The 26,915-nt window shown below is 52.2% G+C and overlaps 1 protein-coding gene across 1 annotated transcript; it reads right to left on the bottom strand.

Annotated features, from left to right (window-relative positions):
- Window positions 1-862: 862 nt before the first annotated feature.
- Window positions 863-11,352, bottom strand: MORN3 (MORN repeat containing 3). The gene is made up of 5 exons (XM_004595320.3): window positions 10,989-11,352; window positions 5,090-5,247; window positions 2,467-2,626; window positions 1,135-1,319; window positions 863-993 (listed from the first exon to the last, which is right to left on the bottom strand). Exons 1-5 carry the CDS (start codon window positions 11,131-11,133, stop codon window positions 913-915), a joined length of 729 nt encoding a protein of 242 aa, XP_004595377.2. The 5' UTR covers window positions 11,134-11,352; the 3' UTR covers window positions 863-912.
- Between the last annotated feature and the right edge of the window lie 15,563 nt (window positions 11,353-26,915).

Here is a 26,915-nt window from a genome sequence, read left to right as displayed (position 1 = left end):
AGTGAGTCCAGGGCTTCACCCCAGATGACTTCGATGGGAATCCCTGGACACTCACCCCAAGGTCATGAAACCCTGTCCTAGGCCGAGAAGCCAGGTCAAATTCTAATCTCAAATCTTAGTGGCCAGAGCGGTGGGGAGTGGGCTCACTCAGGGGTCTGAGGAGCCACCTGTCCCATCCCACCCCAAGGCACAGCCATGCAGCCTGGGAACCTCTTTCCTCTTCTGCGCCTGAAATCCCCCTGCACTCCCACCCACCCAACCGCACACCATAGGCACCAGCTACCCCACTGGGTTCTTCTTTATTCTCATGACCTTTGGAATGACGCCCTAGGACAAAGGTTGTCACAGGAGGGTCCCCAAGGCACGCCTGGGAGAGACCCTGGCCACCTGCTGGCCAAGCACTCACTGCCCGGTGCTGGAAGTACTCTCTGAGGGGCCATGGGCTGCCTACCCCTCCTGCAGCAGGAGCCTCACAGATCCAAGCAGTTGGGTGCCACAGGCTTGTGCCTCCTCAAGCCCTGGTGTCCTCTGCAGGAGGGAAGGCGTGGGGGGAGCTAGCATTCGATGGATGCTGCTGTGCCACTGCCCCCTCCCCACAGCCTTGTTCACATCCACCCTGGGATGGGCGAGGACTGGCTGGCCCCTGGGAAAGATACGCATGTGGAGGTCAGGGGCCACGGCCTCACTCGGGCATTTAGGGACCAGCTCGTCCCCAACTCCACACCCCCACCCCATGCTTCGTGCAGTGGGTGCAGTGGGTGATGAGGGAGCTGTGGGAAGACCTGGAAGGCAAGGCTCTGCAGAGAAATGGGTTGTGGCAGATGGGCTAGACTGCAGCAGGCCAGAGACCTGCTGCCTGAGGCGTACCCACAAAACCTCTGGAGACCCCAGGGATCTCTGTGTCACCTGGTGTTACTCTCCCTCTTCTTGCCCTGTCTTCTTGAACATGGCCAAGGCTTCCTCCAGCACACCGTCGGGGTCCAGAACTTTGAGCTGCAGGGAGAAGCAGAGAGTTGGTCTGGGGAGCATGGAAGGCCCTGGCCAACCTCCCGACTGAAAACAAAACCCTGTCTGTTTCCCTGCCTGACAGCTTCTCTCTCTCTCTCTGGGTGTGGCTCTGGCAAGTGTGCCCACCTCAGGAATAGGGAACTGGGTGGGTTGTGGCGCCTCATCACGGCCAAAGTCGATCATGGTGCCGCACTTGGCCACATCGTCCACCCAGAAGCCTTTGAACAGCTGACCATGGTCCAGGTGGAAGAAACGCCCGTGGCCGCTCTTCAGGCCTCTCTGCCAGTAGCCCTCGTAGCGGTTCCCGTTCCCTGGGAGAGGATGGGGGAGGGGAGGTGTGAGCCGTGGTCACCATGCCAGGCTGCCCTTCTGATTGTCCCAGCCACCTCCTGGCCACTGTCAGGACCAAGCTGGGCACTGTACAAACAAGCCCCATGTGACCTTCACAGCAACCCTGGGAGGCGGTACGGTTTTCTTTTTATCTTGACTTTTACAGAGGAGGACATGGAAGCATAGGTTACGCCAATCACTTTTTGCACTGCTGGGAAGCACTCAGGCCAGGATTGGATCCCAGGGGGGCTCCATTCAGGACACATTTAGGGTTCTCCTGTTGTGCAAGTGTGCAGACTGGCAACAGTAGTGGGTGCTCAGGAAGGCAGGCCGGGGGGCTTGGGTGACACAGGAGAGGCTGGCATGACCCGCCCAGACGCTCCCCTGCCTGGCTTTGGCTGGGCCAAAGACTGGGCGGAGATCACCTACTGTGAGCTGGGCCCTGGGGGCACAGAGCAGCCCCAGTGCTGTTCATTAGGCAGAATGCGGGGGAGGAAGGGACGCTGAAGCCCAAGGGAGTGCAGGGGAATCTGGCTGAGGGCTAGGCCCCTAAGGCCACAGGAAGGGCTGCGCCCTGGGGAGGGGAGCGCAGGGCAGGGATAAGCTCCACTGGGAGTTTGAAAAGCCCAGCAGACCACAGAGGAGCAGGCCTGGGTCTCACAGGTCTCCTCCCTCCACCCTGGACCTGGCTCCTCTTCCTCCAGGTCTCTGCATGCCAATACCTCCTCCAGCGGCCTCATTCCTTGGCCTTGCTTCAAGCTAAACAGCCCTGCCCCCAGCTCCTTTGCCATTTCCCAACACACCTTCCTGTTTTCCAAGGAGAATTCCTCAGCACTTGTGACCCACGACTAACTGCTCTCTGGACCTTGACGGCCTGTCTTCACCTCTCGGACTATGTTCACAGCTTCTATCCAACAGAATTGTGAGCGTGAAGTGAGCTGTGGATTGTGGGGTTTGGCTCCATTATTAGAGTATAAGCTCCCAGCAGGGCAGCCTGGGCCTCTCCCTCACTTCATCTCAGGCTGGCTGCCCAAGGCCAGGTGCTCCACGGTACATGGCCAGACACGGCACGTGGCCAGACAGAAGAGGCGTGGTCAAGAGGGGCGGGGCTGGAGGCGGGGCACTCACGCAGGCGCAGCATGCCCTCTCCGTGGTGCTTGTCGTTCCACCACTGGCCCTCGTAGATCTCGCCGTTGCTGTAGTACATGCGGCCCCACCCGTTGCGCTGGTTGTTGCACCACTCGCCCTCGTAATACTCCTGGGGTCCGTAAAACTGGATTCCATAACCCTGGAAGCACGAAGATGTCCTGGCGTGGGCTTCCTCCTGGCCCTGGCCAAGGGTTGGGTCTCTACAAATGGTCCTGTCACTGACTCGGCTGCAGCCTCCAGGCAGCCTGCCACCACGCTCCCTGATGGCCGCCACCTGATCCTGTCTGTGCCCCCATTGCACTCCCAGCTCTGACTTGGACCTCATTTATGCCACAGACCAAAGCTAGGGATTTTCCCTCTAAAAAAATGAACATAACACTGGTGTATGCAGGAGCCAGGGTGAATTCAGGCTTGGTGGGCTTTGCCACAGCACCAGCTAGCAAGTACTGGGACTTGGGGCAAGTCCTGTTGAGCTAGGCTGCAGAACCACCTGGAAAATGCAAGATCCAGGACCGGGGTGGGCCTAGTAGGGAAACTGGGCACCTCCCTGATGGGCTACAACTCCCTCCAGTGAGCATGAGAACCAGAGCTGGGGTGGACCTGGCAGGACAGGTGTTAGCACCTGCCAGCATAACTGTGGGCTGGATTTTGCAGTGGGATGGGTTAAGCTAGGCTTCAGCACCCATTGATGTATATGAGAGCTGAATGGGATGTGGGACAGACTGGACCAGTCTGCTGCACACACTGGCATGCACCAGAACCAGGGCTGGGGGCAAGCCTGGTGGAAGTTATTAGGGGTTGCTCCAACTGGACTGCAGTTCCTGCTGGTGTCCCCGAAGGTGGAATGTGTAGTGGGCAGGGTTGGGTTGGGCAACAGCATTCATTGGTTTGTGTAAGAGATGGGGCTGGAGACACAACTGACCCAGCAACTGCAACCACCAGTGTGTGTGTAAGCTGATGTGGATGATGGGCTGAGCCAGACCTCACAACGGCTGGCACACACAGCAGTTAGGTTGGAGTCAGCTCTGGCGAGGTTTCTTTGGGGACAACCACAACTGGATCACTGGACTCAGAACTTCAAACACGGTGAGAAACACAGGATCTGTACTCTGACCATAGAGCACATGTGCCAGAACTGGACCTCCTCAGTTGCTGAGACAGTGCAGTGGACGACATGCCCAGATGCACACTGGGAATATCACAGTCCACTGGAGTCTGTAAAGGACATCTAGTATCATAGCAGAGGATGGAGGGCAGAACAAATTGGACAATCCTCCCAGCTAAGCACTGTCAGCAAATATCTGGGTGAATGGAGACTCTAAGGTGGACTATGTCAGCCAATGGACCTTGAAAGGATTTGCTCATCCTTGGAAAAGTAAAATCAACAGCATTTCAGAACTATCAAAACCACTTGAGCAGAACCGTTGGAGCATACTCCACAGTAGGAACCTGGGATGACATTGGGTGGCTATTACCCACCCCCAGGGTACTGGTGCAGCTAGGAGGCTGGGTGTAGTTTCTACCCTTTTCTCCACACTTCCCCAAGACGCAGGAAGAAGAAAACTTGGAAATAATGGTCTCATCTACTTTCCCCTATTCCTCGACTTTTCCCACCCTAATCAGTGGTCCACATGGGCGTGCACCCTTCTCAACTATGTAAACATCATCAACAATAAAATTTTTAAATTTATTTACTTTTTAAAAAAAGACAACGCTGGTAGTTTGTGAGCCTGACTGGAGTAACACACACCTGCTCCCGCCCACAAGGGCAGGTGTTTGATGGCAATGGCCCAGGGAGTTTTGTGAACAGAGGGCATCTGTCCCCAGTTTGGGCGCTCACAGGCCCAGGTCTTGCCTCTGGCTGCCTTCTGCTCCTCGTGACCTAGCCCTGCCATCCTGTGGCCAATGGCTTGACCTCTGCTCTCCTGGCCAACACTCACCCAGGCCCCAAACAGAAATTGAATTCTCACAAAAGGATACCCAGCATAAAGAAAGCCAGGAAACAGGAGGCGTGGGGAGAGAAGGTGGGAAGGAGACCTCACTCCCCAGGAGCCACAGGGTTTACTGGGCTTCCCCCAGGGCCCTCTCTGCCTGCTTCCTGTTTCCTGGATTTTGTTCTGAGAAGTCTAGACTGTTCCCCCACCCCATCTCCTTCCTACCCTCCCATAATGCAGTCCTTCTCCTGGTAGAGCTCCCTCCCGTTTCCCCCAGGCCCCTCTACCCCTGCCCAGACCTGCTCACACACACATTCACACACCACATACTCCCACACACACTCAGACATTTAGGCTTCTATTGACTCATTCACTTACACATGCTTATTCACATGCAAACACATGCTCACACTCAGAAATTCATGCACTCACACACTTGCCCCCACCCCTGCACAGTGACACACACTAATTCACATACACGTGCCACACACATGCTCACACATGCTCATTCACAAACACACTCAGACACATGTTCATCCACGCACACACATTCACACACGTGTCCTCACACTCGTTCACACACATACACACATGCTCACCCTCACATGTGCTCACACAATGCTCTCTTGTGTGCACCCCCATACGCACTCACACAGTGACACACTCACCGATTTTTTGCTGTTCCGCCACCAGCCCGAGTAGACTCTCCTGTACTTGCCCGTGCCCGGGTCGGGAAGGCTGAGGGTGCCGTAGCCATCTTGCTTCCCGTACCTCCACTCCCCCTCGTAGATGGCTCCGCTCTTCCTCCAGAACTGTGTTCCTTTCCCTGGAGACACACAAAGGGGTCAAACATTTTCTTGCTTTTATTCTTCTTTTGGCAGACGTGGCTGCCCCGGGGAGGGGGAAGAGGGTGCCTACCAGGGCGAGGGCAGGATCTGGGTCTCATTTCCAGAGCCAGTAAAGTTCCATTTCTCCAGTGTTTCCCTAGCCTTCTGCCCTGATATACGATAAGCACAGCAAACACCAATCAGAAATCCATGCCTCATGGCTTCAGCTCAACCCCTTTTAAAAATGCTTATTTATTTATTTCTCTGAAAGACAGAGAGGTCTCCTAGGCCTCCCACACGTGATCATAGCACCAGGGCCGGGCCAAGCCAAAGCCAGGAGTTGGGAACTCCATCCAGGTCTCATACATGGTGGTGAGCACCCAAGCACTTGAGCCACCAGCTGTTGCCTCAAAAGATGCATTGGTAGGAAACTGGATCAAAGATGGAGGACCAGGCCCTGCATGGCAGCATAGTGGCTAAAGTCCTCGCTTTGCACGTGCCAGGCTCCTATATGGACACCAGTTTGTAATTCAGCTGCCCCACTTCCCATCCAGCTCCCTGCCTATGGCCTGGGAAAGCAGTCGAGGACAGCTCAAAGCCTTCAGACCCTGCACGCATGTGGCAGACCCGGAAGAGCTCCTGGCTCCTGGCTTCAGAATGGCTCAGTTCTGGCTGTTGTGGCCACTTGGAAAGTGAACCAGTGGATGGAAGATCTTTGTCTCTGTATCTCCCTCTCTCTGTATATCTGACTTTGCAATACAAATAAACAAATCTTTAAGAAAAAAAAAAAGCGTGCTTGGAATGGCTAGATTGGCAGCAATTCCTAACTGTTAAACTATCAAAACCATAGTCTTACCCACTTTCCTGTAGCCCTTGAAGCTTTGTGCCCTAATTAACTATGTAAAGATTGTAAAAAACAAAAAACAGTGGAGGACCTGGATCCAGCATTGTGGCACTGCACATTAAGTTGATACATGCAAGGCCAGCATCCCGTATAGATACTGGTTCAAGTCCCAGCTGCTCCATTTCCAATCCAGCTCCCTGCTAATGCACCATCAAACCCGGGCACTCTGATGTAGGAGGTAGGTAACATATTCCTGTCCTTTTAGTGGAAAAGATGGTTTATCCTCCAATTGCTCCCCTGGATGCCTGCAAGGGCCTCTCCGCAGTCTGGTCTTGCTAGAACTCCCACCCACGCCTCCCACCATGCATCACCGCATCCACAAAACAGTGGCCAGGGTGAGCGTGGAGGACATGGGTCAGACCACATCACTCCTCTGCCCAAAACCGCCCTGCCTCAGAGTAAAACCCAACGTCCTCACCGCAGCCTCCAAGGGCCTGCTTGACCTGTCTTCCCTTCCCCACCACATGCCACGTCTCTGGCCTCCTGCTCTTCCTCACTCTGACACACACACACACACACACACACACACACACACACACACACACACTTTGGGCCTGGCTTCTTTGGCTCCTTCATTTTCCTTCATCCTAGAATGCTGTCCCTGCAAAGCTCCTCTCCCGGGCCTGGCTCAGTCCTGAGGCAAAGCCCTGGTCTCTGTCCCCCTCAGGACTGCACCTGCAGAGTTGGAATGCACTCCAGCACATAGTGGGTGCCCAAGAACTGCTGTGGTGCCAGCAGGTGGGTCCTTCCTAGGTCATGGGGTAGCTGCTCCTTCAGCACATATCTGGCTGTAGGCAGCAGGGATGGTAGGATGCAGCAAGGGTTGACCACGGTCTCTCCAGGGAAGTCCTTGACTGTCTGCCTCCGGAATAAAGGCCAAGTTCACTGCAGCCCACGAGGCTGTATGGCTGACACTAACCTCCACTCCCTCACTCATTCAGTGCTGGGAACCAAGCCTCGCTCCTTCCAGTGCTTTGGCTCCTCATTTGCTCCCTCTGTCTGGCTCCCTCAAACTCACTTTCAGGCTTGGAGCCCACGTCGCCCCTCAGACTGTCCCTCGTGTGTTCTCACAGCCCTTCCATGTCCCATTCACACGCTGATGTCTGAGCCTCACCTTTGGAGAGGCTACCCTTTTGTGCTGGCAGACTCCCTGCAAAACTCAGAGCTCCCTGCAAGTTGGGATCATGTCAGGTGCCCAGCACAGAGCCTGGCAGCAGCTGGCAGGTCACATGTGTCTACAGATAGAAGGGGACAGGCCATCCTGTCCTTGCCCTGCCTAGTGACTCTCCTAACCACTTCCAATCTGCTTGTACCACAGCAGCTTCAACATGATCCAAGGCGGTTTTTGGGGAGAGGTGGGGCCTGGCTTCTTGGACAGAGGCCTGGCGATTCTGCATCTCCAGGACCTCAGGGAGGCAGGACATGAGCAGATAAAAGGTAAGAAGGGCCACATGAGTCCATACCGCCAGATCCCAGCTGGGGAAGCCAAGATCCAGAGAACGGGAGTGCACCTGCCTGAGGCCACCCAGCGACTCGGTGGTAGGGCTGAGGTCAGAACTACCTTGTCCTGATCCCAGACCAGGCCTCACCCGCGCTGCTCACGAGAAATGACCACACACAGTTCAGACAGCCACACAGTCCCACCTGGCAGGAGGAGTGGAGGGGAAGTGCTCTGCCTCATCGTGGGTGGTGTTAGTTTTGGAGGGCATCTTGGAAAAGGAAGCTTTTGAGTAGTGACCCCTGACACACCCAGCCCTCAAAGAACATGCTAAAAGTTCCCTTTCCTCTTCTTCTTCTTCTTCTTTTTTAACATTTATTTTTATATTGGAAAGGCAGAGATATACAGAGAGAAGGAGAGACAGAGAGAAAAGATGTTCCATCTGCTGGTTCACTCCCCAAGTGCCTGCAACGGCCAGAACTGAGCCGATCTGAAGCCAGGAGCCTCTTCCAGGTCTCCCATGCAGGTGCAGGGTCCCAAGGCTTTGGGCAATCCTAGACTACTTTCCCAGGCCAAAAGCAGGGAGCTGGATGGGAAGTGAAGCAGCCAGGATATGACCTGGTACCCATATAGGATCCCAACACAAGCAAGGGGAGGATTTAGCCCCTAGGCTTCTGCGCCAGGCCTTAGAAGTTCCTTTTCTGCACAGACCCTGGGCTATGTACTTGCTAGATGTCACCTTATTGTTTCATGAGATATCATTCCTGACCCCAACCTCCTTTTTAATTTAAAAGACAGAGAGATGGGCAAAGGAAATGAACAGATGTTTCTCAAAAGAACAGATAGAAATAGCTAATAAACATATGAAAAGATGCTCAGGCTCTCTAGCCATCAGAGAGATACAAATGAAAACCACCTTGAGGTACCACCTAACTCCTGTGAGACTGGCCTACATTCAGAATTCGAAAAACAACACATGCTGGCATGGATGTGGGGAAAAAGGTACCCTCCTTCACTGCTGGTGGGAGTGTAGGCTAGTACAATCATTGTGGAAATCCATATGGAGAGTGCTTGAAAAATTGCAAATACACCTGCCATATGACCCAGCAATCCCGCTCTTAGGAATATACCCAACAGAAGTGAAATCTGCATACGAGAAGGGGATCTGTAATCCTATATTCACAGCAGCACAATCCACAATAGCAATGTCATGGAAACAAACCAGATGTGCGTCTAAGGAAGAATGGTTAAAAAACTGTGGTACATCTATTCAATGGAATATTATTCAGCTGTCAAGAAGAACGATATTATTCTATTCAAAACCAGGTAGTCCCAACTAGAAACTATTATGCTCAGCGAAATGAGTCAATCACAAAAGAATAAATACCATATATTCTCTCTCATATAAGGAAGCCAACATGGAAAGGTGGAGTTTATCAAGTGCCCATGGAGTTCTGATCTAAATATAGATTGCTGCAAGTCAGGTCCCACGGCAAGAGAAGGTGAAAATTCTCTGTTCTAGGCATGTAGGCATTCCATGGATGAAGTAACAGCAGAGTATATTTAGCATGTTGTGAACATGAATATGGCAAATTGGCAGTTTCCGTCAGTTGCTGGCAATAGTTTAGAGTGATGACAAATATTATTTTGATTTTTTTGTGTGTTATTTAGTTATGAGGAAAGTGTATGGTAAGCAGTCCATTTGATGGTTTACTAATTTCCTCGTTGTTGAGAAGTCCGAGTTGATTATGTATTTAATATGATAACCATTTGTGTGCTGTGAATTGCATTAAGAGTTATGTAGGGCAGAGATGATACTTACTAAATGTACAAAATGGATTGATGAGATTAGCCAGTTAAATCTTTTCACCAGTAAGGCACTCAACAGCCCATGAGATATTTATTAAAAATGTCAAGTAAATTCTCTTATTTTTGTATCATAGTGTCAAATAGCAGTAAAATAAACATGTTAAGATCCTTAATCTACTGCTATGTTTCACTGTAAAATTTACCTTTGTTAAAATTTGCTTCTGTTCAAATTTGTTGAGATCACACGTAAAAGTATCCTAATATTACTTTGGCTGGTATTTTCTAATTACTGTCTAATATTTTGGGAATGCAAACTTTATTTGAATGTCAACTACAGTTAAGCATGTGCCGTTTGTTTTTCTTGCTCAGGTTTTTGTAACTTGATGGAATGTTTTTATTACAGTTTAATAAATGTTTGCTTTATTTAAAAAAATAAATAAAAAATAAAAGACAGAGAGAATGGCAGGGGTGGGGAGGGGAGCAGAAATCTACAATGTATTGTTTCACTCTCAGAATGCCCACAACAACTGAGCCTGGGCCAGGCAGAAGCCAGGAGCCAGGAGTTCAATCTGATTTTCCCAAGTGGGTGGTGGGGACCCACATACATGAGCCATCAATCCTGCCTCCCAGTGTGTGTTAGAAGGAAGCTGGAGGGCCCGGCACAGTGGCCTAGCAGCTAAAGTCCTGTCTTGAACACCCCGGGATCCCATATGGGCGACAGTTCTAATCCCGGCAGCTCCACTTCCCATCCAGCTCCCTGCTTGTGGCCTGGGAAAGCAGTTGATGACAGTCCAGAGCCTTGCACCCTGCACCCGTGTGGGAGACCTGGAAGAGGCTCCTGGTTCCTAGCTTGGGATTGGCTCAGCTCTGGCCATTGCAGCTGAGGATGACCCAAAGTCTTGGGACTCTGCATTGTGTGGGAGACCTGGAGTAAGCTCCTGGCTCCTGGCTTTGGATCGGTGCAGGTTTGGCCATTGTGGCCACTTGGGGAGTGAATCATCGGACGGATCTTCCTCTCTGTCTCTCCTCCTCTCTGTACATCTGCTTTTTCAATAAAATAAATAAATCTTAAAAAAAAAAAATCACACATCTGGTGAGCTGCGAAGTTTTTGGATAAAAACTCATTTTCCCATTGAATTAGCAGAACCTCCTCGCCCCCTGGTGGTCAGACCTGAGCCCAGCCCAGTAGCCCCAGCTCCCTTCAATGCAGATAGGAGCACCTGCCCCTGGAGCATTTGGGCTGAGTTGGAAGCCTCATACTCCAGTGGCAAGTTGGTTTTTGGCCAAGAGGTTGGTTCTCTTTCCTCCAGTGAGCTCTGCCCAGGGCTCAGAGGATGGGCTCGCCTCTCCAGCCCCCTTGTCCCCTGCTGCTCGCAAAAGACTTTTGCTCGGCTGACAGCAGGGCCAAGACTGGTTCCAGAGCTCCAGTCTTGCAGAGCACGCCCCGCCTGGTTGTTCTCGGCCAGCCCTTCTCTCAGGGAAGTCCTAGGAACACCTGCTATGTCTCTGATGAGCTCTATATCCTGCTTTCTTGGCCCTAATGGCCACACTGCTTGCCGCAGCACCCATGCCAGGGGCTCCCCACTCACCATGCTTCATGTTGTCCTTCCACTCGCCCACGTAGTGGTCACCATTGACAGCGAACACCTGGTGTCTGAGTCCATTCTTCTGAGCCTTCTGGTCCCACTCCTTCCATGGAGGCTCTGACTTCTTCAGGCACTTGGAGATGGGCATGCTTCTGCAAGACCAGAGGGTGATGGCAAGAGGGTAGGGACATCAGAGGCTCAGTGTGCCACGTCTAATGCCAGGGCCCTGGGACTTCTTGGCAAGGCAGCTGACGCGCTCAAGTGGGTTATGTCATGTGTGTTTTGAGTCCCCAGGGCAGGTGAACAGCCCCCTTGGTGGGAATTCTTCAGTGCTGGGCTGACCCTGTTCTGCTGGGGCCCCCTCAGGGGGTCTGATGACATAATCACTTGGGAACCCAGGGAGACCAGTAGGAACCAGGGTTTGTGATGGCATCAGAGAGAAGCTACTTTTAGCACCAGGTGGACTTATGAGAGCAAGTGTTCATCCTAAGGCTAGAGGAACCCCCAGTGCCAATGGTTGGGCGGTGCCTGGTGCTGGATCCATGCCAAGGGAGCTGGGCTGGCAGTCAGCTGCCCACTGGCTCAGTGCCAGGTTCTGTAGCCCCCTCATTCCTGCCTCATCCACCTGGTGATGGGAGTCATTGGCAGAGCTTGTCAACCAAAAAGCTGCCTCTGGGGTGGTGTGGCCTAGGACACAGGAACCTTGATTTTTGAGCTAAATGGACAGCTTCAGGCACATCAGGTAGCCACACTTCTGCCTCTGCCTCCCACTGCTTGGCTGGGGTTTTCACTGGCCCAGCTCTCCTGCCAGCCCTGCCTGGTGGAGCTGCGGGGACTTGGGGTGGTCTAGTACTCTTCCTCTGGGTCTTGGAGCCCTCACTTGTGCTTCTCACATCCCTAGGCCTTCCGTTGAAGACGGCCATATCCATCTGTCTATCACTACAGGGCTTGTGCAAAGTGGCACGGTCTTTTCCTAACTTTATTCCTCACTGCACCCTAGTGATACCACCGTCTTTCCCCATGGGCCCTGGGGCTCCACACACACACTCCCATCAGACCTGAGCCCGCAGCAAGCTTAGGGACTGGCTGATCATGACAACTCTTCTTCCTTAAGGCCCAGAGGGTTTAGGAAGACATGATGTCCCAGGCATCCAGCCACCCAGAACCTGCTTCCTGGGCCTGCCACCTTAGACTTACCACCCTGCTCAGGGTGTTTTGAAGTTCTGAGCACTTTTTGTTTAAAAAAAAAAAAGGAACCAGCTTTGACACCTTGTACCAAAACCCCACACTTGAGTTAGCTGGTTCTGCACATACCTTTAGCCACAGAATTACGGGGGAAGTATGGAGACCCTGGGAAGGGCTGGGGCAGGAGATGGAGCTAGGAGAGCTGGCCAGCGGTGTGGGTTGCCTATCTACACTTGTAGCAGACCTTGCATGTTCTAGAGGACACTGCGGCTGGGGTGACACCCGCTTCTGGACATGCCTGTGACTGCCATCGCTGCTGTCCTGCCTCTACTCCTCAATGGCTGGCAGGGTCTGTTCTCCTCTCCCGCATACCCAGGGCCGGGCACCTAGTGGCTCTTCGCCAAGCAAAGCCAGGCAGGCTTGGACTTGTAGGATTCTCTCTCGTTCCTCCCAGCCCCACCTTCCCCTTCCTCTATAGCCTACCCTACACTGGGGGTCCATGCCCTGTAAATCCTGGCTACAGTGGGGGTCTCCAGTAGTCTGGCCAGCCTCTGAGGTCTGTACCACACCAGTTGTGACAAATGTTGACAGACATGCCTAGGAACAGGGAAAGCCACTCCAAGGAATATCACAGGCAGAAACTTAGGAAACTGACTCAGGTCTTAACTTTTATGTGGTTGAGTTTTTCTCCCTCTCATTTCCAAGTTCCACCTAGTGTTTGTATTTATTAACTCACTTAAAAAAATAAGACATATACTCAAAAAGAAAATTTGAAATGCAGGCTTGGACTAAACACAGTATTCGGTACCTTCAGGAAAACATAACTAAAAAGAAAAAACCAAAACACTCTATTAGAGCAAACTTAAGGCTTAGCTAGACATCGTGGCCTGCAGGTGGGTGAGCGGGAGCCCTGGAGTGGCAATGGGGGAAGACGAGTTGTGGTACAGAGTCCAGACACCCCTGTTAGAATCCCAGCTACCCTGGTTCCAATTCAGTTTTCTGCTAATGGGCCTGGGAAGCAAGCCCCTAACACCCACATGGAAGACCCAGACGGAGCTCCTGGCTCCTGCTGCAGCCATTGGAGGGAGAACCAGTGAGTGGCCTGGCTGCTTGTCTTTCCTTTCTTGAGGATTTATTTTATTTTGACTTGAAGGGCAAATTTTATAAAGAGAAAGGGAGAGAGAGAGATCTTCCATGGGTTGATTCACTCCCCAAATGGTGACAACGGCAGAGCCGATCTGATCAAGAGCCAGGAGCTTCTTCATGTCTCCCATGGGGATACAGATGCGTTCCCAAACCATAAGCAGGGAGCTGAACTGCACTGGAGTGGCGTGGAAAGCAGCCACTGCTCCCATGCGAAACCAGCATTTGCAGGAGGAGGATTAGCCTATGTGCCACCATGCTAGCAACATTCTGACTCAAATGAACGAATTAATAAAAAGAAAGTGGTTAGCAGAAGTTAAGAGCGGTGCATATATTAAATTAGTTCCAAGCTGCCACTTTCCCCTTTGCTTATTCAGGGCTGTAAAAGTAATCCCAACTCTGCGTGTTACTTAACCCTTCATCAATGAAGTACACACTCGGCCGTCCTCCACTACCTGAGTGGAAGCTGCCATCTTCATGCAAGAAAACCTGCCAAGCGCAGCCGGGCACAACCCTCCCAGGTTGTCGAGATATGAAACAACCGTAAGGACTGCCACGAAGGGTGGGCAGGGTAGGGCTACACGTTTTGGGGCCAGTCCTGGGCCCATGCCTACCTGCACCTGCTCACCCGCGCGATTTCTGCACACAGCACGCTGCTGCTGAGCCCGGTCCGCGCGCCGGGGTCTCTATGGCAACGCAGCACACAGCCCAGCCTCCCGGGCAGAGCCCGCCTCTTCCTGCCGACGCGCGGCCGCGGCAGCGTTTGAAAGTGGCTTCACGCGGGTTCGCTGTGCCGGCAGGCGTCCTGCAGCGCCGCGCTTGGGAGGGATGCCGTGTGGCTGGCCCTCCCGCCCTGTCCACTGCACACAAAAGGCACGTGCACCAGTCGACTCCGGCCCCTTACGTGACTCCCGTGTCCCCTTGGAGTGAGAAGCCACAGACGTCACAGGGCCCCACGCACGCCCTTGCCCCTTGCCCTTCCTCCCTGGCCCGCGCTCTCGGCCCCTCACGCCGCCCTCTCTGCCCGGCGGGCGCCCTTGGCGGTTCCTGGGAAACCCGGGGCTCGCGCCTGGGCGCCTCTTCCTCCCAGACGCCCGTTCTGTCCTTCTCAGAGGGAGTTCCTGGAACCGCCTGACGGACGGCTGGAATTTCCACACCAGCTTGCCAACCCTCACGCCTGACGTTCCCTTTTTGCAGCCAAACCCTTCCCCCGACACACCCTTTGCTGAGTGTCTCTTTGAAGGAAAACTCTTCCAACGTTCATTTTCCGTAAACATGTTCAAACAATCAGTAGGACCTAACTGCCACTACCTCTGTCTGTGGTCCTTGAGTAGTAGTTTTCCCCGCTCACATTGGAAGCAGAAATTTCTGCGTTGTTTTTTTTTTCACTGCTGTCCGTGGAAGATTAAGAAGACACCAAGCACACGGCCGTGGCTCAGTACAGAACCCTCCGGGACACACACACAGAGGAATGAGGCGCTGAGAGGGATTCTTGCTGTAGGGGAAGCAGAAAACCTCAGGTTCATCTGCGGAAAGCGTTTCCCGCCCAGACCCGTCCGCTTGCCCGGCTGCGCGCCGGCGCCCGTGTGGGATGTTCGCAATTCAGGCACAGGCTTACCCTGTTACACCACAGTGCTGGCCCCTGGTGATCTCTTATTGTCTGTTTATTTGTGTAATATCCATACGTTGGACTGGACTTTCCCGAGGGATGATGGGTCCCCAGTTACACACAAACAGCTCTGACTGGCCGCAACCTGCAGCAGCCGACACAGCCCCGGCTCACAGCAGGCACTTGGTCAGCCTCTGCTGAACAGCAACGTGGTGGCCACCGGGGCTGCCCTTCGCCTCTCTCTCTCTCTCTCCTCAGGTAAATTGTCGTCTCTTCCCCGGCTCGGGGTTCCTCAGGCCTCTGGTCAGGGACTTCCGGCTGCTTTCAGCCAATGGCGGGCGCGGCAGGAGGTTGAATGGCAGACTGGGGAGCGGGATGAAAGCGCGCGGTGCTGCGGCTCGCGCGGCGCGGGTTTGTGCTCAGGGCTCGGTGACCAGCCGGTCTCTGGCCCTCCAGCCCTGAGTCAGACAGTGGCTTTCCGCAGGTGCTCGTGGGGCTGTCGTCGCGGTGCCCAACACCTTCCTAACTAATAGATGCCTGTTAAATCCACCTGGCGTGGGTTAAGAGAGTGATGTGCCCGACCGATTAGCAACATCATATTAAGTTCTTGGTGAGGTGGCTGCCGGGTTGGTGCAGGTGCCCTGAGCCAGGGCAGAGCTGACGCTATGGAGTTCCCGTCTACTGTTTCTGTGTGCTTCCCCACTCTTACCCCACCCCATCACTTCTGAGTGCTTTGCCCCAGTTCTCAAGGGGCTGTCCAGGAGCTAGGACACCTGTTGGGGGAGGGAGTAGGGGGTACCCCACAATGACCACCCCTCCTGGGTGGTCCCCATACTGTGACCTATGAGGAGTGTGGCGGGCCCATTCGACAGTGCAGACTCTGAGGTAAACTTTTTTCTGTTCTTAGGTGATTTTAAAAAGTTACTCTTATTTGAAAAGCAGTTACAGAGAGAGGAGACAGAGGGATCTTCCATCCTCTGCTTCACTGCCCAGATGGCTGCAACAGTTGGAGCTAAGCTGGTCCAAAGCCAGGAGCCAGAAGCTTCTTCCATATTTCCCACATGGGTGTCGCGGCCCAAGGACTTGGACCCTCTGCTGCCCTCCCAGGCCACCAGCAGGGAGCTGCACCACAAGGAGCCACCAGGACTCCAACTTGCGCCCGTATGGGATGTTCGCAATTCAGACAAAGGCTTAGCCTGTTACACCACAGGGCTGGCCCCTGGAGATCTTTCATTGTTTGCTTATTTGTGTAATATCCATAACATACACATTACCATTTTGATCATTTTAGTGTAGCATCTGATAGCGTTAAGCACCACCTCAGTGTTGGGCGGCCGTCAACACCACTGGTCTCTGGAACCTTTCATCATTCCAAGCTGAAACTCAGAACCCTTTCCTCAGCCCCTGATGACCTCCACTCTTGCGCCCGCCTCTCTGCATGTGTCGCTCTAGTTAGCTCACCGAGTGGACTCCTACACTATTTGTGGACGTATGATTTTTATTCTAGAGTTTCCCAAGAGGTCATGCATTAGCAGGTCCATGGACCAGTTTCTGCTGGAAGCATTTACTTTTATTATTATTATTATTGCAAAGTCAGATCTACAAGAGGAGGAGAGACAGAGAGGAAGATCTTCTGTCCATTGATTCACTCCCCAAGTGACTGCGGCGGCTGGTGCTGCACCGGTCCGAAGCCAGGAGCCAGGAGCCTCCTCCAGGTCTCCCATATAGGTGCAGGGTCCCAAGGCTTTGGGCCATCCTCCACTGCTTTCCCAGGCCACAAGCAGGGAGCTGGATGGGAAGTGGAGCTGCCGGGATTAGAACCAGTGCCCACATGGGATCCCAGAATGTTCAAGGCAAGGACTTTAGCCACTAGGCTACCGTGCCGGGCCCTGGAAGCATTTACTTAACAAATTGTTAACACTAAGATCTATAGCTTTTCTGCAGTTGCAGACATTTGGGGAATGAGCCAGCAGATGGAACATCTCTCTTTTTCTTCTTAACCCTTCTCTGGAACCTGCCCTTCCAGCTATAATGCAGATAACCCTTTACCCATCCATGTTCTTGTCTGTGACAGGTTACACACCCCTGTGCTGATGCTGCCTGTGAGACCAGACTCTGGTGGCATTTTCCAAACTCCTGACCAGGTGGTTTGAACTGACACTCCCTGATACAGCCCGCGTCAGCATTCCTGCCCCAAATGCCCCTCTGAAAAACACCAGCCAGATCTGAACGGCTGGGATTTGTCTGTTTACAACTTGGGGAGAGGGGAGTTCCTCAAGTCCCCCATTTCCCTTGCCCGACTCTTCCTGTCCCTATCATGTTGTGAACATTTTTCTGGGTCCATAACCTTGGTTGGAGGGGCCAGGGCCCAGCCCAGCGGGGGAACTTGAGATTTCCCCCCGCAAACACTTCCAGGGGATTCCATTCACACCACCGCGTGTGTGGGAGCATGACACGCAGGGCAGGTTGGTGGAGCAGGATAAGCCAACAAGAGCCTGGGTCTCCACATTCCAGGAAATGGCAGGAAGGACACACCTGTCACAGCCAGCAGACCTTGCTGACGCACAGAGTAGACAAAACGTGGAGACAACCCAAGTCTCCATCAACAGAGGCATAGATCAACAGAGCATGGCCTGTGCACACAATGGGATATTATGTAGCAATAAAAGGGAATTATGTTCAGATACAGGCTGCAACATGGAAGAACCTTGGAAACATGCTGCTGGCTGAAAGGAGGCACACACAATAGGCCACTTTTGTTTTTTAATATTTTTTTAGGTGTACTTATTTTTATTAGAAAGGCAGATCAGATTTACAGAGAGAAGGTGAGACAAAGATATTCCATCTTGGGCCCGGCGGCATGGCCTAGCTGCTAAAGTCCTCGCCTTGAAGGCCCCGGGATCCCATATGGGCGTCGATTCTAATTCCAGCAGCTTCACTTCCCATCCAGCTCCCTGCTTGTGGCCTGGGAGGGCAGTTGAGGACAGCCCAATGCATTGGGACCCTGCACCCGTGTGGGAGACCCAGAAGAGGTTCCTGGTTCCCGGCTTCGGATCGGCGCGCGTCAGCCCGTTGCGGCTCACTTGGGGAGTGAATCATTGGATGGAAGATCTTCCTCTCTGTCTCTCCTCTTCTGTGTATATCTGGCTGTAATAAAATGAATAAATCTTAAAAAAAAAAAAAAAAAGACATTCCATCTTCTGGTTCACTGTCCAAGTGGCTGCAACTGCTGGAGTTGAGCGGAGCTGAAGATTCTTCCAGCTCTCCCACGCGGGTGCAGGGTCCCAAGGCCTTGGGCCATCCTGGACTACACTCCCAGGCCACAAGCAGGGACCCAAATGGGAAGTAGAACCAGCACCCATATGGGATCCCAGTGCTTAGAGGCGGAAGATTAGCTAATTGAACCATTGTGCCAGGTCCAAATTGTGCATTTTAAAAGAGTGAATTGTATTATGTGATTCATATCATAATAAAGCTGCTTATGTAAAATTTCTTGTACAGCAGGGGCGCCCCCTAGGGGTGCTCAGATGTCCGGCATGAACCACAGGCCACTTTGGAGACACAAGGTATGGGGAAGCCTGCACCCCCACCTCTTTCCCTGCTATTCTGTCCCCGCTTAAAGTCTTTTTCACTTTTGCCACATCCTCGCCTTCTCTGAACCCTAAGATCCTAAAATCTAGGCATGGGTGGCTACTGCTCACCACACTGGACAACAGAGCTATAGAACATTCTGTCACTGCAGAAAGCTCTGCTGGAGACCTGGCCTCGAGGGACGGACTCAGGCTTCCAACCTCAGTCCTTGTTTTGACAAACTTCCTTTTGCTTCTCTTTCGACCCCCTTTCCCATCTTCTTTCTGTTACCATACTGACCTGAGAGGCGGGGACCATCAGACAGCCCGGTCCCAGAGGGTGTCTTCAGTTTCTTTTTCTTTTTTAAAGATTTATTTATTTTATTACAAAGTCAGATATACAGAGAGGAGGAGAGACAGAGAGGAAGATCTTCCATCCGAGGATTCACTCCCCAAGTGAGCCGCAACAGGCCAGTATGCGCTAATCCGATGCCGGGACCAGGAACCTCTTCCGGGTCTCCCACGTGGGTGCAGGGTCCCAATGCATTGGGCCGTCCTCGACTGCTTTCCTAGGCCACAAGCAGGGAGCTGGATGGGAAGTGGAGCTGCCGGGATTAGAACCGGCGTCCATATGGTATCCCGGGGCTTTCAAGGCGAGGACTTTAGCCGCTAGGCCACGCCGCCGGGCCCTTTTAATACACTTTTAAAGATTTATTTATTTTTATTGGAAAGGCAGATGTACAGAGAGAAGGAGAGACAGAGAGGAAGATCTTCCATCCACTGATTCACCCCCCAAATGACCACAACAACCAGAACTGAGCCAATCCAAAGCCAGAAGCCAGGAGCTTCTTCTGGGTCTTCCATGTGGGTGCAGGATCCCAAGGCTTTGGGCTGCTTTTTGCTGCTTTCCTAGTCCATGAACAGAAAGCTGCATGGGAAATGGAGTAGCTGGATATGAACTGGTGCCCACATGGGATTCTGGCACTGCAGGGAGAGACTTAGCGTGCTATGTCATCATGTCAACCCTCATTTCCCACATTTCAAAAATCAGGAAACTTTGCATACGGAAGAAGCTGAGGCAAGCCTCAGTCCTACACTTTTGGAGCCAGGAAAACCTGCTCCTTAATTTCCCAGAAGTGTTTCCTAGTTAGCACGGCAGTGGGATGAGGGAAGAAAACAATGTTCAATTATGCGTATGCACGTTAGTGTTACATATTGTCAACCAGGGCACGAAGTAGGCACACACCAATGCTTCATTCAAGTTGTATCTAGTCAGTACTGCATTGCACTTTAAAATATGTTTATTTTTTATTTTTTTAAGATTTATTTTATTTTTTATTACAAAGTCAGATATACAGAGAGGAGGAGACATAGAGAGGAAGATCTTCAGTCCGATGATTCACTCCCCAAGTGACAGAAATGGCTGGAGCTGCGCTGATCCGAAGCCAGGAGCCAGGAACTTCCTCCAGATCTCTCACAGGGGTTCACGGTCCCAAGGCTTCTGGCTGTCCTTGACTGCTTTCCCAGGTCACAAGTAGGGAGCTGGATGGGAAGTGGAGCAGTTGGGATTACAACTTGCGCCCATATGGGATCCTGGCACGTTCAAGGCGAGGACTTTAGCTGCTATGTTCTTACAATAATAAAATAAAAACAAAAACAACCCACCATTAAGATTTGGACTCTGGGGCCTGGCGCGATAGCATAGTGGTTAAAGTCCTTGCCTTGCATGCTCAGGATCCCATGTGGTTGCCAGTTCTAATCCCGGCTGCCCTGCTTCCCATCCAGCTCCCTGCTTGTGGCCTGGGGAAGCAGTCGAAGATAGCCCAAAGCCTTGGGACCCTGAACCTGAGCGTGTGGGAGACCCGGAAGAGCTCCTGGCTCCTGGCTTCGGATTGACTCAGCTCCAGTCGTTGCGGTCACTTGGGGAGTGAACCATAGGATGGAAGAGCTTTCTGTCTCTCCTCCTTTCTGTATATATGCCTTTCAATGGAAATAAATGAATCTTAAAAAAAAAAAAAGATTTGGACTCTGGCCCTTTAAAATTCAGAGTTTCGTTCCGCGAGAAAGAGGCGGTTCTTAAAGCTGACGTACCACGGTTCGCGCCTCATTTACATGAACGTGACTACGCCATGTTCTAGCACTCAGTGCGCTTGCGTACTGCGAACGCCCTTCGCAGTCTCTCGGTTCCGCCCTTAGGTGGGCGGTGTCAGTGCGTTGGCTCGGCGGTCCCACAGGCTCCCGCGCAGCCAGCCGGCCCCGCCCAGTGCGCAGGCGCACTCTGCCGCACCGGCCCGGGCCGCCGCCGAGCGCCCCCTGGAGGGAGTCCCGCGTGGCGGCGGCCCTCGCCGGAAGTGGAAAGGTTTGGATCCGAAGCCCGCAGGGTTGCAGGAGGCGTTCGAGGGGCCGGTGGCCGCTAGGGCCGCTGTTCCTGCGCTGCCCGGTGCTGGCGTGTGGAATTGGTGTGCCGGGAAAGGTGAAGGCCGAGTGTGAATGTTTTAAATCAGCGGAAAGTTTCTGGAGTCTTTCCACCATAAGCTCTCACATTTTTATTTGATTTCTAGATACAGTAAAGTTTTTTTTTTTTTTAAATCTTAGGAGGTTTATTCCAGTGGGGCAGAAAGGAGGGGAGGGTAGAGATTAGCAGGGAAGAAGGAAGGGGAAGGGAAGCCGGAAGGAGAAGAGAGCGATACAGTAAAGATTTTGGCTTCTCCCTAGTGTCTAGGTTTGAAACTGTTGCAAGAGTACTTTAAAAAAAATCATAGACATAGGACAACAGGATACGTCCTGTCTGATTAAGAATTGAAATCTGCACATAGTAAAGAAGAATCTTTGAAAAGTTCATGAGAAATGAGCATTATGAAAAACCTCGGCAAGTGTTTCAACGTTTTTCTGATTTTTTTTTCTTTCTTCTCTCTCTCTCTCTCTCTCTTTTTTTTTTTTTTGTTTTAATTTCACTTGCTGGATCCCCAAATGCTCACAGCCTGGTCTGGGCCTGGAGACTGGAGCTCAGTCCAGGTGTGCAGATGGGTGGTTAGGGAATGAGTCACTTGAGCTGTGCCCCACTTCCACTGACCCCGGGTGCGCATTGGCAGGAGCTGGGAGTGGAGGTGGGACCTGAAGCCAGGCACTTCTGTTTGGCATGTGGGCATCCCAGTGGCCTCCTAACTGCCCAGCTCAAGGCTCATCCCTTAGATAAGTGTATAGATATAGTTTATCTACAGGGTGGAGTTTAGCCACAAGGTCGAATGTCCCTCAGGAGAATGACAACACAGCTGTCCAGCCTTGTTTAATTGGGCATCGTAAAAGGCTACAAATGCTTTGAACATTCTCATGCCAGTTAAACTTCATTCTGTAAGCGTTTGAGGAGACCGTGTTAGGTGTGTGTGTAAGCCCTGTGGAATTCTGGAGGCTAGGGAATGGTTATAATTCAGCTCATTCAAGGATGGGGATAGCCTAGCGGAATCCTGGACACTGTTGGTTGACCCTGAAGTTCAGTGCTTGCCAGCCCGCCTCTCGAAGGCAGACACCCCACGGGTTGGCTTATTGCTGGGACTATGGCACTCTTCCCAGCCCCACAGAGTTGCTTCCGATGAGCCAGGGCAGGGTGAACTTCAGCAAAGAAAGTAAAAGAAACTTTTGTTTTTCAGACTTCTCAACTATACTGTGTGTGGCAGCCACAAATGATCTGTAAATGAGTGGGTATGGCTGTGTTCCAATCAATTTTTAAAAGATTTATTTGTTTATTTTTATTGGAAAGTCAGATATACAGAGAGGAAGATCTTCCATCTGATGATTCACTCCCCAAGTGACCGCAATGGCTGGAGCTGAGCCAATCCGAAACCAGGAGCCAGGAGCCTCCTCCAGGTCTCCCATGTGGGTTCAGGGTCCTAAGTCTTTGTCCTCGACTGCTTTCCCAGGCTACAAGCAGGGAGCTGATGGGAAGCGGGGCTGCTGGGATTAGAACTGGCACCATATGGGATCCCGGCGTGCGCAAGGTGAGGACTTTAACCACTACGCTATTGCGCTGGGCCCTTCTACATTTTTTTAAAAGATTTATTTCATTTTTATTAGAAAGTCAGATACACAGAAAGGAAGATCTTCCGTCCATTGATTCATTCCCCAAGCAGCCGCAACAGCCAGAGCTGAGCTGATCCAGAGCCAGGAGCCCACAGCTTCTTCCAGCTCTCCCACGCAGGTGCAGAGTCCCAAAGCTTTGGGCCGCCCTCAACTGCTTTCCCAGGCCACAAGCAGCGAGCTGGATGGGAAGTAGAGCTGCTGGGATTAGAACCGGTGTCCATATGGTGCTTATGAAGCGAGGACTTTAGCCTCTAGGCCACGGCGCTGGGCCCAGTCCTTTACTTCTCTTCTTGATATTTTCTGTGCCAAATTTTCAGGTGGGTAAAAAAAGTATCTTCTAATACATCTTCAGGAACAAATCTTTCACCTCTTTTTGGCAGAACTAGAAATTCTAAGAAATTGCCAGCAGATGGCAGAAGGAAGCAGGGTTTAACGTGTAGCCTGAAAAGCAGAACAAAACCGTGAAAGTGACCCAAGTTTCAGCTGCCTTGGTGCGTGTCCCAGCGGTCCCTGATATCCTGCCCAAGACCTGGTCAGGATGGCCTGGCTCGGGGACTGTCAGACGCCATTCTTTGCTTTCTTGTTACTTCATTATTTCTTTTTCTTGGGGGGCGGGGGGCTACATCCACTGGTTTGTTCCACAAACAACTCAGGAGCTGAGATTGGGCCAGGCCTAATCCTGGAACTAGCAGCTCAGTTGGGGTCTCCCACGTGAGTCCCTCATGACTGCTCCCCTGGTGTGTAGTAGCAGGTAGCAGAAGTCAGGAGTGGAGCTCAGCAGGAAACCACGCACTCCGACATCAACATGGGCGTCTTGTCTGTCTGTCCTTGAACATAGGTTTTTTTTAAATTTAATTTTATTTATTTTTATTGGAAAAGCAGATTTACAGAGAGAAGGAGACACAGAAAGAAAGATCTTCCATGTGTTAGTTCACTCCCCAAGTGCCTGTACTGGAGCTGAGCTGGTCTGAAGCCAGGAACCAAGAGCTTCTTCCGGGTCAGAAAAAGTTCAAAGAATAATGGGGACAGGGGAGCCAGCTTAAAGGGATTCCAAAGGTCAAGTCTGAGAGCTTGGGCATCAAAATGCATCCTGAAGGACGGGCTTCCTGCCCAGAGGTTGGGGTGTCTGTGTCCTATCTCATCGGGGCCTCTGCAGCTCCTGCCCACAGGGACCCTGGCGGGCACTAGTGGACACTCAGGTGGTTGGACTTCCGGCACTCAGGTGGAGACTTGGAACCCAGGCCTCACTTGGGTCTCTTGCCATAGCAGGCCTTTGAAGAGTGAATGGATAGGGCCCGGCGGCGTGGCCTTGAAAGCCCCGGGATCCCATATGGGCGCCGGTTCTAATCCCGGCCGCTCCACTTCCCATCCAGCTCTCTGCTTGTGGCCTGGGAAAGCAGTCGAGGACGGCCCAGAGCTTTGGGACACTGCACCCACGTGGGAGACCTGGAAGAGGTTCCTGGTCCCGGCATCGGGTTGGCGCGCATCAGCCCGCTGAGGCTCACTTGGGGAGTGAATCATCGGACGGAAGATCTTCCTCTCTGTCTCTCCTCCTCTCTGTATATCCGGCTTTGTAATAAAAATAAATCTTTAAAAAAAAAAAAGAGTGAATGGATAGATGGAAGACTTCTCTGTGGCACTCAAATAAATAAGAAAAAAGTACATAGTTATAGTAATGGGTTGTAACTCACTAACATAGGGAAACATGCGTTTAAATAAGTTACAATTGTGATGAAGTACAGAATATTACCATAGTTGGAATGTTTTTTGGTCCAAAACAAACAAGCTTTAACATCACAAGGGGGAATAAGAGTAACAATAGAGGGCCAGGCATGGTATAAGGCACAGAGAGGAAGATCTTCTGTCCGATGACTCACTCTGCAAGTGACCATAATGGCCAGTGCTGTGCTGATCCAGAGCCAGGACCCAGGCACTTCAGATGTCCCATGTGGGTGCAGGGTTCCACGGCTTTGGGCCGTTCTCCACTGCTTTCCCAGGCCACAAACAGGGAGCTCGATGGGAAACAGGGCTGCCAGGATTAGAACCTGTGCTCATATGGGATCCCAGCGCACGTTCAAGTCAAGGACTTTAGCCGCTAGGCCAATCCACTGGGCCCTATATACCTGATTTTCTAACAATTTTTTAATTGAAAATAAACCTTAAAAAAGCATTCATTATGAGAAAGATATTAAAAAAGAAAACAAACAAACAAACCATGACCTTAAACAATGGAAGCACTGCCAGTCTTGGGAAACAATGTGATCTGTGTCACGGATCAGCTGCCGTGAGAACACAGCCCGGTGTGTCCGTGACATTCCTGCCAAAGGTGTAGAACCTGGAGCCAGGTTGTCTTCACAAGCCCAACTGGAGTTCTACAATGACTGTCCCATTTGAATAGAAACACCCAAGTGACCACAATGCCTGGAGTTGAGCTGATCCAAAGTCAGGAGCCAGGAGCTCTTCTGGGTCTCCCATGCAGGTGCAGGGTCCCAAGGTTTTGGGCCATCCTCGACTGCTTTCCCAGGCCACAAGCAGGCAGCTGGATGGGAAGTGGGGCTGCTGGATATGAACCGGTGCGCATCGGCGCGTTCAAGGCGAGGACTTTAGCCATTAGGCCACCACGCCAGGCCCTCTTTCTTGGTTCTTGTGCTCAACTGCAGGGATTGTGTCCTGACAGAGGGTTTTCCCAGGCTCCTCCATCAGAACCTCTCCCAATGCCAGATCGTGCGCACACTGGTGGGCCCATGGGCCAGCCCTACTTAGTCCACTTCCTGTCCTAGCAGGAACAGTAGCCTTTCCTGACTGGCCCTCACCTATTCTGGTTCTTACTGTTGGGTGCTACAGCCCAGCCAAGCCTAGTCCACACCCAGACACAGCTCATACGTGGCTCAGCAGGGGGCAGAGACCTAGCCTGGTCCATTCTGTACCCACCCTGGTTCTCACGATCACCAGCGCATGCTGGAGTATAGCCCAGTCTGGCACGCGCTGGACCCAGTCCACACCCATGCTGAGGGAGACTGCAGCCACGTGCAGACCAGACTGCAGCTCCCCCTCCGGCCCCCGCACTCACCATTTGGACCCACAACTCAGTCAGGGTGTCCCCTTAGCCCCCAACCAGGCCTGATTCTAGCCACGGATCTCATGCATGCCAGTGGTTGCTCTGACCTAACTTGGCACAGTCCCTCCCTTGTCTTGGCTTTTGTCCGCAGATGCTGCAGCCTGGCCTGGTCCAGCCAGTCCCCTGTTTTAACTCTTGCTAGTGGTGCTGCCACCTAGCCCTGCTCAGTCTGCTCTCATCCCTGGCTCATGCAAAGCAGCAGGGATGGCAACCTAGCCCAGCATGACCTGTACTCCATCCTGGTTTCTGCACTTGCCAGTGGGCTATGGTGTGCTCAGCTCTGCCCAGTCTGCCCCCCTTCCAAAACCAACCCACACACTTGCTGATGGATGGAGCTACCCTGCCTAGCCTGCCCTGCACCCAGGCCTGGACCATGTGCTCATCAGTGGGCGCTATGACACACCTGGGGAATTCCCTGAACGGGTTAATCGTAAAGGTGACTGTACTCCTGGAAGTCTGGAATCTCCAGAGACACCTGCATCCTGTTCCCAGCAAAGCTCCTGTTTCCTGAAAGACCAGGAGGCAGGCAGGAGATAAGGATAACCTTGGAGTTTTTGGATTAATGGGAAAGAGGTATGCTATTTTATTACTGTTTGCATTGAAGTGATATGATCAGGACCCCCAAGCCTATACGTTGTAAATTCCTGTCGTATTCTTTCTGTTTTGTGTCACTGTTAGCCCCTAATCATGTACTTACTGTCACATATCTTTTGATTCTCTCACTATAAAAACCCCATGATTATTTTGTTCAGGGCGCTTCTTGTTTATGGCAAGAGGTTGCCCCTTGGACTAGACATTAAAATCATCTCACTCACTTTGGAGTCTTGCTCGGATTCGTTGAACCTCAACAGTTTCCAGGTTCCACCATTCAGGCCACTCCCAAACCCAGATCTCACACATGCCAGTGGGTGCTAGGCCCTTACCCGACATGGCCGGCCCTATCTATCCCGGCCTTTGTATGAGCTGGTGCAGCCCGCTCACCCCACACCTGCTTTAGGGTGCTCATGTGGGTGCTGCAGCCTGGACCTACCCCGCTTGTTCCCAGTACCAGCCAGTATCAGTGAGTTCCATGGTCATGCCTAGTTCAGCCCATCACCATCCCAACTCTCAAGCTAACCAGTGGGATTTTTAATTCCATAGGGTTGGGCCCACATATCCCCCACAGAATCTACCCCCGGACTTGGTTCTCTTCCATGCTGGTTGGTGTCATGGCCCAGTCTAATGTGACC

The sequence above is a fragment of the Ochotona princeps genome, chromosome 29 (assembly GCF_030435755.1).
Source record: "Ochotona princeps isolate mOchPri1 chromosome 29, mOchPri1.hap1, whole genome shotgun sequence".
NCBI lineage: Eukaryota > Metazoa > Chordata > Mammalia > Lagomorpha > Ochotonidae > Ochotona > Ochotona princeps.
The sequence above is the reverse complement of the archived record's forward strand: the minus strand, read 5'-3'. Positions and strand labels throughout refer to the sequence as shown.

Coding starts and splice junctions, on each gene's coding strand:
- MORN3 (XM_004595320.3), bottom strand. CDS start 11,133: ATGCCCATCTCCAAGTGCCTGAAGAAGTCAGAGCCTCCATGGAAGGAG. Junction 2,627..5,089: donor GGCGGAACAGCAAAAAATCG/GTGAGTGTGTCA, acceptor TCGTGCTTCCAG/GGTTATGGAATCCAGTTTTA. Junction 1,320..2,466: donor AGAGGGCATGCTGCGCCTGC/GTGAGTGCCCCG, acceptor ATCCTCTCCCAG/GGAACGGGAACCGCTACGAG.